At 47.5% G+C, this 18615-nt stretch overlaps 1 protein-coding gene across 1 annotated transcript in view; it reads left to right on the plus strand.

Moving 5' to 3' along the window:
- The window catches only part of NRAP (nebulin related anchoring protein), a 40288-nt gene extending 22099 nt beyond the window's left edge, over positions 1-18189 (plus strand). Inside the window, 26 exon segments of the mRNA XM_075257946.1 lie at positions 89-196; positions 1204-1305; positions 1432-1629; positions 2296-2400; positions 2667-2765; positions 2888-2992; positions 3190-3297; positions 3495-3806; positions 3949-4053; positions 4154-4252; positions 4402-4506; positions 5596-5703; positions 5810-5923; positions 6366-6563; positions 6913-7017; positions 7281-7379; positions 7680-7784; positions 7885-7992; positions 8075-8386; positions 11887-11991; positions 13234-13332; positions 15577-15681; positions 15947-16054; positions 16393-16704; positions 16870-17019; positions 17589-18189. Coding sequence (XP_075114047.1) covers positions 89-196; positions 1204-1305; positions 1432-1629; positions 2296-2400; positions 2667-2765; positions 2888-2992; positions 3190-3297; positions 3495-3806; positions 3949-4053; positions 4154-4252; positions 4402-4506; positions 5596-5703; positions 5810-5923; positions 6366-6563; positions 6913-7017; positions 7281-7379; positions 7680-7784; positions 7885-7992; positions 8075-8386; positions 11887-11991; positions 13234-13332; positions 15577-15681; positions 15947-16054; positions 16393-16704; positions 16870-17019; positions 17589-17678 — 3564 coding nt within the window. The 3' untranslated portion in view covers positions 17679-18189.
- The last annotated feature ends 426 nt before the right edge of the window (positions 18190-18615 follow it).

An 18615-nucleotide genomic window follows, 5' to 3' on the forward strand; every position in this document is an offset into this window, starting at 1 on the left:
AGCCGGGCCCCCAAGAAAAACAGCCGGGCCCCCAATGAAACCAGCCGGGCCCCTGTATGATTGCTGATGCGATTCTTCTTCCTTACAGAACAAGTACAAGGAGGAATGGATGAAGAGCAAAGGGCAGAATGTGGAGATGAGTCTGGACAACCTGAGCATGATGTCTGCTAAAGCCTCCAGGGACCTCGCAAGTGATGTAAGCGGGGCGTGCACCGAGGCCGGGGACCTAAAGGGCCATAGCTATAATACACCGAGGCCGGGGACCTAAAGGGCCATAGCTATAATACACCGAGGCCGGGGACCTAAAGGGCCATAGCTATAATACACCGAGGCCGGGGACCTAAAGGGCCGTAGACATACTGCACCGAGGCTGGGTCCCCAAGGGCCATAGCTATAATACACCGAGGCCGGGGACCTAAAGGGCCATAGCTATAATACACTGAGGCCGGGGACCTAAAGGGCCGTAGACATACTGCACCGAGGCTGGGTCCCCAAGGGCCATAGCTATACTGCACCGAGGGCGGGGACCCAAAGGGCCGTAGCCATACTGCACCGAGGCCGGGGACCTAAAGGGCCATAGCTATACTGCACCGAGGGCGGGGACCCAAAGGGCCATAGCCATACTGCACCGAGGCCGGGGACCTAAAGGGCCATAGCTATACTGCACCGAGGGCGGGTCCCCAAGGGGCATAGCTATACTGCACTGATGCCAGAGACCCAAAGGGCCGTAGCTACACTGCACTGAGGCCGGGGACCTAAAGGGCCGTAGACATACTGCACCGAGGCCGGGGACCTAAAGGGCCATAGCTATACTGCACCGAGGGCGGGTCCCCAAGGGGCATAGCTATACTGCACTGATGCCAGAGACCCAAAGGGCCGTAGCTATACTGCACCGAGGGCGGGGACCCAAGGGGCATAGCTATACTGCACTGATGCCAGAGACCCAAAGGGCCGTAGCTACACTGCACTGAGGCCGGGGACCTAAAGGGCCATAGCTATACTGCACCGAGGCCGGGTCCCCAAGGGGCATAGTTGGTAGAGGGTCCCGTTTTTCTTGCTGGATCAAAAACTTGGCCCACCGGAGGGTCACATGGTGAGAAAGACCTAGACACATGTCAGAAGCCTATATGTTCCTAAGTGTGAATGCAGCTTTGGCTGTGACTAGAGCATAAGACCTGATCTCCTCTTTTCTATCACCTACAGATCAAATACAGAGAGGAATATGAGAAAAACAAAGGAAAAGCAGCAGCGACCAGCGACTCCCGCCTCCTCCATTCTCTGCAAGTGGGAAAGCTGAGTAGTGAGGTAAGAGAACGGCACAACCAGCCCCATACGGCGGCCATTACAGAACTTGTCATCCCCTTTGGAACTTGGGAAAGCTGGGTGATAACTCAGACGTGATTTGATACTGAACAGATCGTTCATTTCTAGATCAACTACAAGAAAGGATTCGAGGAGTCGAAGTCTCAGTATCACCTGCCGATGGACATGGTCAACATCACGCACGCCAAACAGGCGCAGGCACTGGCCAGCGACTACGACTACCGCACCAAGCTCCATGAGTACACCCTGCTGCCCGAGGACATGAAGGTGACGTGGGCCAAGAAAGCCTACGACCTGCAGAATGAGGTGAGACAGGTCACATGACCAGGCGTCCAGTCTGTAGATGCAGCTTTGTGTGTGTGCTGTGTATACTTTGCTCCTCACCATCCCCACAACTGGAGCATCATAGACTAGAACCAGAGACCTAACACCACAGCCACAGATCTGTCTCCTGCCCTGACTGTTCGATACAATGTATCAGTGCGGAGTGCGGAATGTTTACATCACAGGCGATACATTGTAGCAATGTCTGTACATTCACTGGACTATTCCAGGATATCCTCTCTATGTATAGAATTCCTTCCGTATATCTGTTATTCACCCATCATCTATTTGTGGGAAAGCTGAGTGACAGTCTGTTTGCCATTGCTGCTCCTACAAGGGTTGTCACCCAGCTTTCCTAGGCACCTGATGTAAAATATGCCAAGATATTGAGGGCTGAATTGGGCTGAGATGTGGCAGAGTCTGGAGAGATGTGACAACCACCATCACAGCTGGAATTGTATTGGCTGCCACCCAGCTTTTCCAGGATCAGATTTCACGTTTGTAATTTTAGGATGATTTGGGGGCTTATGGTTACTGGGGGTTCTGAGATTTCAGAGGGCATTGCACCTTAATACTGCTGAATGTATAAGGGCCGCACGAAGGGTTAAACGTAAGAAAATAAAGGCGGCTCTACCTGTCTCCTCGCAGCGTCAGTACAAGTCGGATCTAACGTGGATGAAGGGAGTCGGATGGATGGCAGAGGGAAGTCTGAATGTAGAGCAAGCGAAGAAAGCCGGGGAGCTGGTCAGCGAGGTGAGACCCCCCTCTAAAGGACTGGAAGAAAACCCAACAGTGGCGGCTCACCCAGCTTTCCAGAGAGCCTGAATGGCAAAACTGCTCATCTATGTAGCCACACATCCCCTATTCTCTTATCCAGCATACATATGGTTAATATGCCATTCAGAGGTTTGGAAAAGCTTGGTGAGAAGCATTGTGGGAGAGTGACCAGACTGGATGTCACCTGTCACCCAGCTTTCCCAGAAATTGATAAAGCATAACGATTTTCTAATCCTTTCCAGAAAAAGTATCGCCAGAAAGCCGACACCCTGAAGTTCACCAGCGTGGCCGACAGCCCGCAGATCCGGCATGCCAAGAAGAGTCAGGAGCTGCAGAGCGATGTGAGTACGAAGGATGGGGCAGACTGCTGAGGGTTAACCAATGCAGCCAGGACCCTACAAGTACAAGGGGGCGCTGCTCACATATAATGGGGTCACTAACACGCTCCCCTATCCTGATGCAGATTGTCTATAAGTCGGGCACGGAGGATCGGCTGCACCATTACACCATACACAACGACGAGCCCGTCTTCCTGCAAGCCCGAATCAACGCGGCCAACCTCAGCGAGGTGAGAGGATCCCCCCAGTCAGCAGCGGGGGCAATACAGGGGCGCCCTCTACTGCTGACTGACAGACTGCGCACTATAGACTGCTGTGCATAGAATCCCCAATATACACATACAGTATATATATATATATATATATATATATATATATATATATATAATAACCCTCATTTCTATATATTACACATTGTCCGGTCCAGAAATTGTATAAGAGCAGTTGGGAGAAGCAGAAGGAGAAGGGATTTGAGCTGACATTGGATTCGTTGTCCATCCTCACCGCCAAAGCCAAACGTGACCTCGCCAGTGATGTGAGTACCGGGGCTCTGACCCCAGATGACACCGCTCACAGAGTATCCCGTATACAGTATATATACAGCATCATAGAGCGCCACCTAGGTAGGGTCCTATGGAAGGTCCTCCGCTGTCTTCTCATGACCTCCTGATGGTGGCGCTCTCCTCATTGTAATCACATATCATAACGTTCCTTCATTTGTCTTATCCGCAGATTAAGTATAAGGAAGGATACGAGAAGACGAAGGGGAAGCTGATCGGGGTCCAGCGGGCGGAGGAAGACTCCAGGATATCCCACTCTCTCCAGATGACCAAAATGCAGAGTGATCTCGAGTACAAGAAAGGATTTGAAGACACAAAGACAAAGTATCACGTGTCCATGGACATGCTAGACATGGCACACGCCTTCATGGCACAGGCCCTGGCCACCGATCATGGCTACAGGACAATGCTTCACCGGTACAGCGCCCTGCCGACTGACATGAAGGTTCAATGGGCAAAGAAGGCCTATGACCTGCAGAGCGATGTGAGTACAACCAGTGATCGGTCCAGAGCACGTACAGCATCCAGGACCCCCCTCCAGGGCGCTGCGCCTTGTGAGCTCCGCTGACTGTTGCAGACCTCTTGTATAATTTTCCTCAGATTCTATTCTCGCCTTCTTCTTCCAGAACCAGTATAAGTCGGACCTGAAGTGGATGAGGGGGGTGGGCTGGATCACCGCCGGATCGCTGGATGTTCTGCAGGCGAAGAAAGCGGCGGAGCTGATAAGTGAGGTCAGTTGGGTTGACTCCGCCCTTATGTCACCTCATGGTTCCCGCCCATTTGCCAAAGCTTTATTGTCACCCTGTAATTGCCCTTGTGGTTTTCCTGCAGAGGTCGTACAGGCAGTTGCCCTCCGCGCTCAGCTTCACCAGCGTCCAGGATTCTCCAGAGATGATCCAGGCCAAGATCAGCTACAACCAGGCCGTAGATGTAAGATGGAAATCCTATAGAACTCCTAATGTCAGAGACTCCAGTCCCAGCCAGAGCTGCTGCTCTCCTGTCTGGGCTCACACTGCAGTTCTGGCTGTGACTGGAGCATAACAACACCTAAGAAGTAATACTGATTGTTGTATCGACAGAGTAAGTACAAGGAGCAGGGCGAGAACATAAAGCACCGGTACACCGCCACCGCCGAGCTGCCCGAACTGCTGCAGGCCAAGCTCAACGCCCTCAACATCAGCGAGGTGGGTATATATGTATACAGTGGATAGATACGGGGGGCACAGGATACAGAGACATAGGATACAGGATACAGGGGAACAGGGTACAGGGGCACAGGATACAGGGGCACAGGGTACAGGGTACAGGGGCACAGAGTACAGGGTACAGGGTACAGGGGCATAGGGTACAGGGGAACAGGGTACAGGGGCACAGGGGCACAGGGTACAGGGGCACAGGATACAGGGGCACAGGATACAGGGGCACAGGATACAGGGTACAGGGGCACAGAGTACAGGGTACAGAGGCATAGGGTACAGGATACAGGGGAACAGGGTACAGGGGCACAGGATACAGGGGCACAGGGTACAGGAGCACAGGATACAGGGGAACAGGGTACAGAGGCATAGGGTACAGGATACAGGGGAACAGGGTACAGGAGCACAGGATACAGGGGCATAGGGTACAGGGGCAAAAGGTACAGGGATACAGGGGCACAGGATACAGGGGCACAAGATTCAGGGGCACAAGATTCAGGGGCATAGGATACAGGGTACAGGGGTACAGGATACAGAGGCACAGGATACAGGGGCACAAGATACAGGGGCACAAGATACAGGGGCACAGGATACAGGGGCACAAGATACAGGGGCACAGGATACAGGGGTACAGGGGCATAGGGTACAGGGGCACAGGGAACAGGGGTACAGGGGCAAAAGGTACAGGGATACAGGGGCACAGGATACAGGGGCACAGGATACAGGGGCACAAGATTCAGGGGCACAAGATACATTGGCACAAGATACATTGGCACAAGATACAGGGGCACAGGATACAGGGGTACAGGCACCAAGTGTACAAGTTACTAGTCACATGGGATAGTGTGATTGATAGCGCTACATGTGTACACACTTCTAGAAGAGCAGTCAGCCATTGTGTGGGCGGAGTCAGCAGGACTCACAGACTCAGTGGGCGGAGTCATCAGGACTCAATGAGAAACAGCAATGGCCAACCTGCGCTCAATGTGAATTCAGCTTAAATCTTGCAGTTCCTATTAAACCTTGTGCCCACCACACAGAGACCCCCTGTATAAGAAATGTCACTATTTCCCCCAGACCCGGTACAAGGAGTCCTGGAGCCGACTACGTGACGGCGGGTACAAGCTGAAACTGGACGCCATCCCATTCCAGGCTGCAAAGTCATCGGGGGAAATTATCAGTGATGTAAGAGATCTGTGACTGGGGCTCAGGTGTAATAGTGACCTGTAGCGCGATAGTGATCTCTCGGGTTATAACAGTCGCCTTTATCTTTCCGTTTTTCTCTCTTCAGCATAAATATAAGGAGGATTTTGAAAAATCTAAAGGGAAAATGATCGGTTTGCGTAAACTGGAGGACGACCTGAACCTGTCCCACTCTGTGCACGCCTCGTCTCTGTCCAGTGAGGTGAGAGGTCATTGATGGGACCCCCCCCCCCCCATAGGGCCGCTAATGACCCCTCCTCCCTCTATAGGCCCCTTATTACCACCCATCACATCTCTGTGGTCTCCTGTGTAGATTTGGCTCCTTCAGGTTTTGACCCAGCTTTCCCAGAATCCTGATAATCAAATGGACTTGCTATGGCGATGTAATGCGGCACATTAACCACACAGTTGCATGACAATCACTTCAGCGCCAGACTTTAAGCTGAATGAGTTGTCACCCAACTTTCCCATGAACTGATATGTGAGATTTGGTACAATATGGAAGTAGCTCTATACTGCCCCCTAGTGTAATAATGGCTGTGGTTTCCCGGCTGTTCCCCGCTGCTGTCGCAGTCTGGCACATGGCATATATGGTGGCGGCGCGGAGGTCGGTGCGCCCCTTTAATGATCTCGCGTCTCTCCAGGTCCAGTACAAGAAAGGCTTTGAGCAGAGTAAATGTCACTTCCATCTGCCCCTGGACATGGTGACCCTGGTGCACGCCCGCAGAGCGCAGACCCTGGCCAGTGAGCAGGACTACCGCCACCTGCTGCACCACTACACCGCCATGTCCGACGACCTCAGGCTCAGGACGGCCAAGAAGGCGTACGAGCTGCAAAGTGAGGTAATGCTGCAAAAACAGTCGCCTTTTTACTTCTTCCCAAACTCTATATAAGAATGGCGGCAACGATGTAAAAAGTCGCATCGTCCTTCATAACATCCTCCAGGTGTGAACAGACCCCTGTATGACCGTCTGATGTATCACATACAATATAGGATGGAATAACATGTAACACATACTGCAACATTGTAACCACCCTAAAATATCACACCTGCCGATACTACACGGCGGTAACTCAGCAGCGCGGCAAGGTATTTGGCGCACATGTGGTATTATCCGCCATCATTGTGTAGATCTCAGTGGTCGCTGACAGACGATCCTGGCTCAGTAATGGCCGCTCTGTTCTGTCTAGAACCTGTACCGATCCGACCTGAACTTTATGAGAGGCGTCGGCTGCATCGTCCCCGGAGCGCTGGACATCGAGGAACGCAAAAGAGCGACAAACCTGATCAGTGAGGTAATGGCCAGGAGGAGCAACAGAGGAACAGACATTAGTGTCACTGCAGCCATAGTCAGACGTCAGTCTATTACTATCTGTTATCAGCCAATTATAAAGCTGTGTCCTCATGTGAGGGGAAGGTTTTGTTTTTGGGGTGAAGGGCTGTGACTTGCCTGATAGGGGGGTTCCTTTATGATGTATGTATATAATATGTAATATAATATCAGCCCCCCCATCCATTATACACTGGAGGATTTAGGGTTCTCATCTACCTCCCACAGAGTAAATATCGCCAGCAGCCGCACCAGCTGAAGTACACGACCGTGGCCGACTCCCTGGACATCCTGCACGCCAAGTTCAGCAACAAGATAACCAATGAGGTAAGCGACAGCAGATGACATCATAGTCCGTGTCACTATCTGCATAGGGCCGAGGTAGATGAAGCTTAGAGGGGTGTCCTAGATTTAGGTAGTGATAATGTATAGCTAGGGCTTACCACCCCACTGGAGCATTCCTTGTGTAGCGCCCCCCTCTGGTGATGTGCAACTCAGATGGGATCTTCGTCAGGGCCCCATATGGTTCATTTGTCACAACCCGAATTTCTGGGACATCAAATGGGGAAAAACGGATTTGTGCAAACCTTTTGCTACATTGTTACAATAATTTACTCCACTACGCAGCGGCTGTACAAGGCGGCCAGCGAGGACGTCCTGCACCATTACACCACCGTCCTGGAGCTGCCCGAGCACGTCAGAGCCAAACTCAACGCCGCCAACATCAGTGACGTGAGTACCCAGCACCGGGTGTTACATAGGACTGCAGGTAATGGCGGCCATGTTGGTTCTCTGTATTACACGTGTGATATTTTGTATCCTCTCTGTACAGATTAAATACAGGGAGTCTTGGCTCAATACGCGCGCTCACGGTCACAAGCTCACAATGGACGCTCTTCAGTTCCAGACTGCGAAGTCCTCGGGGTCTATAGCCAGTGATGTGAGTAGACAATATGGCTGCTCATTTCCGCGTGGTCATGTGACTGCGTCCGTCTCAATCGCTGATCTCTCCTTATTTACAGTATAAGTACAAACACGATTACGTCGCAGGCAGAGGGAAACACATCGGGGCTCGCAGCATCCTCGATGACCCCAACATCCTGCACTGTCTGCGCGTCGCCAAGTTACAGAGCGAGCAGGAATACAAGAGGGATTCCCAACAAGTCCACTCGCAGTATCATCTCCCCACAGACATGGTGGACCTGGTGCACGCCAAGAGGGCGCAAGCCTTAGCCAGCGACCAGGACTACAAGGTTCTCCTCCACCAGTACACGACCGAACCTGAAGATCTGAAGCTGCAATGGGCGAAGCAAGCGCACCTGCTGCAAAGTGAGGTATGGAAGGGTATAGGGGCCATTATGGAGGATCTGTAGGTGACACTGCTATGGGGGGTCTGTAGGTGATGCTGTTATGGGGGATCTGTAGATGACACTGTTATGGGGGATCTGTAGATGACACTGTTATGGGGGATCTGTAGATGACACTGTTATGAGGGATCTGTAGGTGACACTGTTATGGGGGGTCTGTAGATGACACTGTTATGGGGGGTCTGTAGATGATACTGTTATGGGGGATCTGTAGATGACACTGTTATGGGGGATCTGTAGATGACACTGTTATGAGGGATCTGTAGATGACACTGTTATGGGGGATCTGTAGATGACACTGTTATGAGGGATCTGTAGATGACACTGTTATGGGGGATCTGTATGTGACACTGTTATGGGGGGTCTGTAGATGACACTTATGGGGGATCTGTAGATGACACTGTTATGGGGAATCTGTAGATGACACTGTTATGGGGGATTTGTAGATGATACTGTTATGAGGGATCTGTAGATGACACTGTTATGGGGGGTCTGTAGATGACACTGCTATGGGGGATCTGTAGAGGATACTGTTATGGAGGACCTGTATGTGACACTGTTATGGGGGGTCTGTAGATGACACTGTTATGGGGGGTCTGTAGATGACACTGCTATGGAGGATCTGTAGGTGACATTGTTATGGAGGATCTGTAGGTGACATTGTTATGGAGGATCTGTAGATGACACTGCTATGGGGGATCTGTAGATGACACTGCTATGGGGGATCTGTAGATGACACTGTTATGGGGGGATCTGTAGATGACACTGTTATGGGGGGATCTGTAGATGACACTGTTATGGAGGATCTGTAGGTGACATTGTTATGGAGGACCTGTATGTGACACTGTTATGGGGGGTCTGTAGATGACACTGTTATGGAGGATCTGTAGATGACACTGCTATGGAGGATCTGTAGGTGACATTGTTATGGAGGATCTGTAGATGACACTGCTATGGGGATCTGTAGATGACACTGTTATGGGGGGATCTGTAGATGACACTGCTATGGGGGATCTGTAGATGACACTGTTATGGGGGGATCTGTAGATGACACTGCTATGGGGGATCTGTAGATGACACTGCTATGGAGGATCTGTAGGTGACATTGTTATGGAGGATCTGTAGATGACACTGCTATGGGGGATCTGTAGATGACACTGTTATGGGGGGATCTGTAGATGACACTGTTATGAGGGATCTGTAGATGACACTGTTATGGGGGGATCTGTAGATGACACTGTTATGGGGGATCTGTAGATGACACTGTTATGGGGGATCTGTAGATGACACTGTTATGGGGGATCTGTAGATGACACTGCTATGGGGGATCTGTAGATGACACTGTTATGGGGGGTCTGTAGATGACACTGTAATGGGGGGTCTGTAGATGACACTGTTATGGGGGATCTGTAGAGGACACTGTTATGGGGGATCTGTAGAGGACACTATTATGGGGGATCTGTAGATGACACTGCTATGGAGGATCTGTAGATGACATTGTTATGGAGGATCTGTAGATGACACTGCTATGGGGGATCTGTAGATGACACTGTTATGGGGGGATCTGTAGATGACACTGCTATGGGGGATCTGTAGATGACACTGTTATGGGGGATCTGTAGATGACACTGTTATGGAGGATCTGTAGATGACATTGTTATGGAGGATCTGTAGATGACACTGCTATGGGGGATCTGTAGATGACACTGTTATGGGGGGTCTGTAGATGACACTGTTATGGGGGATCTGTAGATGACACTGTTATGGAGGATCTGTAGATGACACTGTTATGGGGGATCTGTAGATGACACTGCTATGGGGGATCTGTACATGACACTGTTATGGGGGATCTGTAGATGACACTGTTATGGAGGCTCTGTCTGTGTTTGTACTTGGAGTCTCTTCCCATACACACCCTACTAAGCACTCGCTCTGCTCCATGTTTATATTCCGCTGTTGTCGGCGTTCCGTTTATTAGCAGGGATCGGTAGGGGTAATTGCGCGGCGCTGACTCTTTGTATCTCACATTCGGGAGCGATCTGCATTTCCCATGATTAAGGGCGCTGCGAATAATATAACACAGGGAATATCTGATGGCCGCAGCGGCTTCATCCACTTGAGGTTGCGTCTGGTATCAGACATGATCCATTATTTACTGACGCGGCGTGTGAACAAATGCAAACAGCTCCTCCTGACGGTTTGATGTGTGCGGAGAATGAAGACGCCGCCGCATCAATAATTAATGCTGATCAAAGCCGCTCGTTAAACCTCTAATCATCCTGGATTGAGAAGATTTTCTCCAGAAAATGGATATCACACACTTCACGTCTTCATGAGAATCACAGCTCTCCGTGAGCGACGCGCTTCATTCTATATCTACATAATAGGCTTTGTTTAATCTAACTTTTATTCATCTGTTTTTTGGAAAGCTGGGTGATTAACAATATGGCCACCGCAATGACTCTCACTCACAGTCATCCCAGACTTCTGGGCCACAAATCTATGTCCTTTGTGATCTTGAGGATAAATTATTGTTTGCAATATCTGCTGTTGAAATAAAAGAGTTTACAGGGGACCATTCATCATCTTCACCAATTGAAATTCTTTGCATCTTTCAATAGTCATGGCTCTACTGATTCCAGCGCAGTTGGAATTTTTTCTCTAGCCCCCACCATTCCTGAGCAATCACTTCTGTTACTTTCAGCACAATTATGCTCCCTACTGTCTGGTGGGCGGTCCTTGTTTGCCTGCTGTAGTCTAAGACCGCCCACCGGACAGTAGGGAGCATAATGGTGCTGAAAGTAACAGAAGTGATTGCTCAGGAATGCTGAGGGCTAGAGAAAAAATTCCAACTGTGCTGGAATCAGTGGAGTGGCAGCTTTTGGAAAAAGAGTAGGACTTAGTTGATGTAGTGAAAGGTCCTCTTTAAAGGGCTATTTCAGCCAAAAATTGCCCCATCCCTAAGCACCAGCTGTGTGAAGGCGCATACCGAAACAGTTAGCACATAGTATTTGGTAGTAGCTGTATTAACCCTTTACATAAAACCTGCTGACCACAGAGAAGACGCCCATTGTACAACACATCATGTCACAAAGCTGCATGTATTCCAATGGTAGTCACCCAGACAACATGAAAAAGCATTCCTACAGGATATACAGAAGAGATGTATATATGTATAATGGCAATACTGATTGTAATCGCTGAGGATTGTATCCTCTTAAGTGAATGATTAACAAGCGTCTGATTTACTTTCATTACACATTGTGAAAGATAAATCCATTTATGTGTGGAATCTACCAGTAATAATTATATCATGAATATTAATCTTCCCCCCGGTGGCCGATTCACCTGACTCTGCTCTATTATTTAATGGCTGCCTCTGGTTTACTGGGAAGATGTTTTATCTGATGTTTCTCCTCTGGGAACCTGAATGAATCATAATCATCTGTATCTCCCCTCCCCCACAGTCACGATACAAATCTGACCTAAACTTCCTGAGAGGGGTAGCATGGGAAACAGCGGGATCTCCTCATATACAGAGCGTGAAGAAAGCCGGGGAGCTGATCAGTGAGGTAAGTGGCCCAGAAAGATAAGTTCATAGAGGCATCTGACTACTACTATAATACTGTCCCCCTATACACTACAATGTAACTACTATAATACCACTCCTATGTACAAGAATATAACTACTATAATACTACTCCTATATACAAGAATATAACTACTATAATACTACTCCTATGTACAAGGATATAACTACTATAATACTGCTCCTATGTACAAGGATATAACTACTATAATACTACCTCCTATGTACAAGAATATAACTACTATAATACTACTCCTATATACAAGAATATAACTACTATAATACTACTCCTATGTACAAGGATATAACTACTATAATACTGCTCCTATGTACAAGGATATAACTACTATAATACTACCTCCTATGTACAAGAATATAACTACTATAATACTGCTCCTATGTACAAGAATATAACTACTATAATACTACTCCTATGTACAAGAATATAACTACTATAATACAACTCCTATGTACAAGAATATAACTACTATAATACTACTCCTATGTACAAGAATATAACTACTATAATACTACCCCCTATGTACAAGAATATAACTACTATAATACTACTCCTATGTACAAGGATATAACTACTATAATACTACCTCCTATGTACAAGAATATAACTACTATAATACTGCTCCTATGTACAAGAATATAACTACTATAATACTACTCCTATGTACAAGAATATAACTACTATAATACAACTCCTATGTACAAGAATATAACTACTATAATACTACTCCTATGTACAAGAATATAACTACTATAATACTACTCCTATGTACAAGAATATAACTACTATAATACTACTCCTATGTACAAGGATATAACTACTATAATACTACCTCCTATGTACAAGAATATAACTACTATAATACTACTCCTATGTACAAGAATATAACTACTATAATACTACTCCTATGTACAAGAATATAACTACTATAATACTACTCCTATGTACAAGAATATAACTACTATAATACTGCTCCTATGTACAAGAATATAACTACTATAATACTACTCCTATGTACAAGAATATAACTACTATAATACTACTCCTATGTACAAGAATATAACTACTATAATACTACTCCTATGTACAAGAATATAACTACTATAATACTACTCCTATGTACAAGAATATAACTACTATAATACTACTCCTATGTACAAGAATATAACTACTATAATACTGTAAGAATTTATTTCCTCCCTACAGACCAAATATCGGCAGAATCCCGGATCTTTGTCGTTTACAGCAGTTACAGATTCTCCCAGCCTCCTCCATGCCAAGAACAGTTATCAGCAGTGCAATGAGGTAAAATCTTCAGTGTTTAAAAGAGTAAATCTCTAAGAGACACTGAACAATCTGCTGGAAGTTTTCACCTTTGACAAAACAGAATAGTGAGCGCAGCTCTGGAGTATAATACAGGATAAGTAATGTAATGTATGTACACAGTGACTGCACCAGCAGAATAGTGAGCGCAGCTCTGGAGTATAATACAGGATAAGTAATGTAATGTATGTACACAGTGACTGTACCAGCAGAATAGTGAGCGCAGCTCTGGAGTATAATACAGGATAAGTAATGTAATGCATGTACACAGTGACTGTACCAGCAGAATAGGGAGCGCAGCTCTGGAGTATAATACAGGATAAATAATGTAATGTATGTACACAGTGACTGTACCAGCAGAATAGTGAGCGCAGCTCTGGAGTATAATACAGGATAAGTAATGTAATGTATGTACACAGTGACTGTACCAGCAGAATAGTGAGCGCAGCTCTGGAGTATAATACAGGATAAGTAATGTAATGTATGTACACAGTGACTGTACCAGCAGAATAGTGAGCGCAGCTCTGGAGTATAATACAGGATAAGTAATGTAATGTATGTACACAGTGACTGCACCAGCAGAATAGTGAGCGCAGCTCTGGAGTATAATACAGGATAAGTAATGTAATGTATGTACACAGTGACTGTACCAGCAGAATAGTGAGCGCAGCTCTGGAGTATAATACAGGATAAGTAATGTAATGTATGTACACAGTGACCAGCAGAATAGTGAGCGCAACTCTGGGGTATAATACAGGATAAGTAATGTAATGTATGTACACAGTGACTGTACTAGAATAGTGAGCGCAGCTCTGGAGTATAATACAGGATAAGTAATGTAATGTATGTACACAGTGACTGCACCAGCAGAATAGTGAGCGCAACTCTGGGGTATAATACAGGATAAGTAATGTAATGTATGTACACAGTGACTGCACCAGCAGAATAGTGAGCGCAATTCTGGGGTATAGCATTTCAGTCTACTGTACAGCAGATAAGTGACCGGACTAACAGTCAGTATATAAGCCTCCTATAACCCTCCACCGCTCTGGCACATACATGTATCGCCCACTGCCGTCACTTTGACTGGACTCGCACTTGGATTCAGGAATCACAAACAAACAATTTACTAGAAACTATTTTCCCGTCAGCAGACAATAGAATTATCTTAGAAATACAAGGACTGACCTGGTCATCTATAAGGAGCTCCCGAGAACCATCTGGGCACTGGAGTCACTTGGGTCAGATCTTGAACACGAGTAACATCTCCACAATAGACATTTGGTCCCTTTTGTCTCTGTAGTTTGGGGGACTTGCAGATGTCGGGGGGTGGGGGGGGGAGGGGGGTGTATGGTGGGCAAAGCAGATGGCAATGAGTTTGCTTCTTTTTCACTCCCATACACATCGATCTAGTCAGATGTCTGGAGGATGGAGGACAGTGATGGCCTCAAATCCCCTGATAACCTTGGTGACACTTATAGAGAAGAGCCGGAACGTTCCATTGAGAGACTGTGGTCCATTTTCTACATTCTGAGCAGTCCTGGGCAGGGTGACGACTTCGGCAAGGAGAGTTATACATACGTCAGGGTGAAAAACCAAAGGGGTGCAGGAATAGGCAAAACCATAGCAGAGGAATCAGATCACGTCAGATCCAGGAGGTCACAGGTAAAGCCACATCAGCAAGATAAGGTGTAACCAGGAGAGCAAGCCGAAATCTGTAAACCAGGGCAAGGCGCTGAGAACACATAGCCTGAAAATCAATGTAATCACAGGCACCTGAGCAAGGTAAGTGTCAGGATACAAGAGCCCGCTCAGCCTGTGCCTGGACACTGACCACTGCCTGGACTGGCTCCACATCCCAATCCTCTGACTAGCGGAGCGGACCCTGGCACAGATGGACCAGTAGGCAGAGCAACCTTAAAGTGACAGTGATGTCATAAATGTAGCTGCCGCACAGAAGAGAAGGATGACTGCTGGGTGGAGAAGTGGGACAACGGATGATTACATTGTATACAGTTTTTATACATTGTTACACTTGTATTATTATTATATAATGTTATTGTTGTATACAGTTCTTATACATTGTTACACTTGTACTGTATTGTTAGAATGTAGCTGCAGATTAATTATATTATTATTATATCTACATATCTCATGTTGCTTGGGGTGAGCCCGCTGCAGTCTGTAGTATTTGGGAGATGACTTTGTGTATCTTTTTATTTGCAGAGATTGTATAAATCGGGGGGTCAGGACTCGCTGCACAGATACACGCTGCCTCCCGATCATCCAGACTTCATCCGCGCTCGCATCAATGCCTCTCTGATAAGTGACGTACGTATCATGTGCGCTCTGGCAGACCTCTGGGTGTTACAGGTGACCCCTGATACTTTATACTGCTGCTTTGCTCCATTTGGACACAGCTATGATTGATCAGGGACTCCGGCTTAGCCGCATTGCTCATTGGAGTGTCTTCTTCTTCTGCCATGCTTTACACTGCAGCTTCTCTTGCTTCATAATTTGGAAGAGCCATTGTTACGTCAGTGCACAAGAGGTTTAGGATGCAGATTTATTATCTTCTTTGTCTTCCTTTGGACAGAAAGCTTACAGGACTCTGTGGGAACAGTCACGTGCGGCCGGCTATGACCTGCGTCTGGACGCCATTCCTTTCCAAACCGCCAAGGCATCCAGAGAGATCGCCAGTGACGTAAGATATGGGATTTCTGGGGGTGTCTGCGGTTTAAGATTAAAGATGAATCCTCCTTAATATTCATAATTCTCCAAAAACATAAGTTTCCCTTAAGCAAAGTGCTAAATCACTGCTCAGGAGTCTGGGAAAGCTGGGTGGAAGCTGCTGAGGAAGTCTTACTGGTTACACCAAACGTTATAAAAACAAATGTATATTTAGAAATCACTCGCTCCCGGGTAGTGTCACTGGGACGCAGCACCTGTTATATGCCCTACCACTAGGTGGCTCCACTCAGTCCATTACTTAGCTTTATGCAACAACTGGACAATCTGCAATCACAATAAATCTTCCTGCAGTTCCGCTATAAAGAAGCCTTTGTGAGGGACAGGGGACACCAGATCGGCTTCCGCAGCATCAGCGATGACCCCAAAACGCAGCACGTCATGAGAGTCAGCAAACTCCAGAGTGACCGGGAATACAAAAGAGATTCCAAAGAGACCAGATCCCGGGTGCGAACCCATCTGGATCAACCAGGATTCATCCAGGCTAAGAGGAGCCAAGAACAGGCCAGCGACATCAACTACCGCCAGCACCTGCACCAGTACATGTGCGACCCCGAGCAACTGGCGCTGAAACACGCCAAACAGGCGCACGGACTGCAGAGCGATGTGAGTGCCTGAACTACACCATATAGCAACCATGGGCGAGGTCAAAGAGTGACAGACCCAGCACTGGGCAGATTCGCCATGCAGGAGTTTGGAAAAGCTGAATCACAACCTCTGTAGGAGCCGCAGAATAGAATTTATTAGTTACTTCTGATATTTCATTTACAGATTAAATATAAATCTGATCTGAACTGGATGAAAGGTGTTGGGTGGACGCCCCCCGGGTACTACAAGGTGGAGCTCGCCCGCCGCGCAGCAGAGCAAAGGAACGCAGAGGACAGAGAACTGCAGCAGACCCCGGAAGGGGAGAACACAGAGGTAAGTACCCCAAGACCTAATGCACCCCAAGTTCTGGAGATCTTTACACAGGTACAGGATAATGACAGGCTGATACTTGGGGTACAGGAGAATGACAGGCTGATACTTGGGGTACAGGATAATGACAGGCTGATACTTGGGGTACAGGATAATGACAGGCTGATACTCGGGGTACAGGGTAATGACAGGCTGATACTTGGGGTACAGGATAATGACAGGCTGATACTTGGGGTACAGGATAATGACAGGCTGATACTTGGGGTACAGGGTAATGACAGGCTGATACTTGGGGTACAGGGTAATGACAGGCTGATACTCGGGGTACAGGATAATGACAGGCTGATACTCGGGGTACAGGGTAATGACAGGCTGATACTTGGGGTACAGGGTAATGACAGGCTGATACTTGGGGTACAGGATAATGACAGGCTGATACTTGGGGTACAGGGTAATGACAGGCTGATACTTGGGGTACAGGGTAATGACAGGCTGATACTTGGGGTACAGGACTAATCTCCCCCATTATTCTGCCCGCCTCTGATATATCTTTCTTTCTTTCAATGTCTTAGGGTGAAGCTGAATCTTGGGGTGACATAAACAGAGACGCCTCTGAAATCCTTCAGGTGAAACGAAGGAAAGCTTTTCCTATGAAGAAATGAGGGGAGACTATCTTGGGGTGACTATTTCGGGCCCCTCCTGCTGCTTTCTATTTTCCTGCACTATGAAGACTTTGCTATTATTATTATTATTATTATTATTATCAGTGGTGCTATGCCGCTCCTCGCCTCTAGGGGGCAGTGTAATATAGAGCTGATTGGGGGGTTCGCAGTATTATGTACAACAACTAGGAGTCGAAAAAAAGTCAAATATTGACGGACTTTTTTGCGACTAGAAGTTGTGGTCACGGCACACGAGGGGTTACGAGGCGACTCCATCAGAATTTCCTTAGTATTAAACTATCACAGCGGGGCCTTAAAGTGTTTGCTCAGAGCCGCGATGTCTGACCGAGTGCTCTGTGACCTGGATATCGTGGACACAGCGGCGGTCGGTGCAGAGGATTGCGGTGTAGGACTCTAGGACTGGCAGGATCAGTTTTCATACAAAGCAATGGAAGAGAAATATTTGTAGAAATTTGATTTGTTTGTACGGAATAAAGAAGAATAAAACAAACGTGTGTCAGTCTCTAGGACCCTGCGCTGTATGGCAGGACTAAGAAAGCCTAATCTCCTATCTCTCTCTAGTCCTAACACCACACTAATCCCCAGAACCCCCCCGACATGATTCGTGAGCGGCAAGCACGCGGACCCTATTGTAGTCTATGGGGTCCGTGTGCTTTTACACTCTAATCCCTCCCCAATAACAGAACGTTTCCTCCTCCCTGGATTATAATCCCTGACTGTCTCCTCTCATGATGGCTGCTTGCAAGGCATTATGGGTGACCCTGGTGCTGAGGTCATGTGATCCCTTGCTTGATGCTTTTCACATGTTGGCCGCCATTTTTTCTGTTTATACAACATGAAATCACAAAATGACCCCGAACCCCGAAATACATAAACCCGTTCACTCACCTCTAGGTTTCATCTTTAGAATTAATAT

This window comes from Leptodactylus fuscus, chromosome 10 (assembly GCF_031893055.1).
Source record: "Leptodactylus fuscus isolate aLepFus1 chromosome 10, aLepFus1.hap2, whole genome shotgun sequence".
Classification (NCBI taxonomy): Eukaryota; Metazoa; Chordata; class Amphibia; order Anura; family Leptodactylidae; genus Leptodactylus; species Leptodactylus fuscus.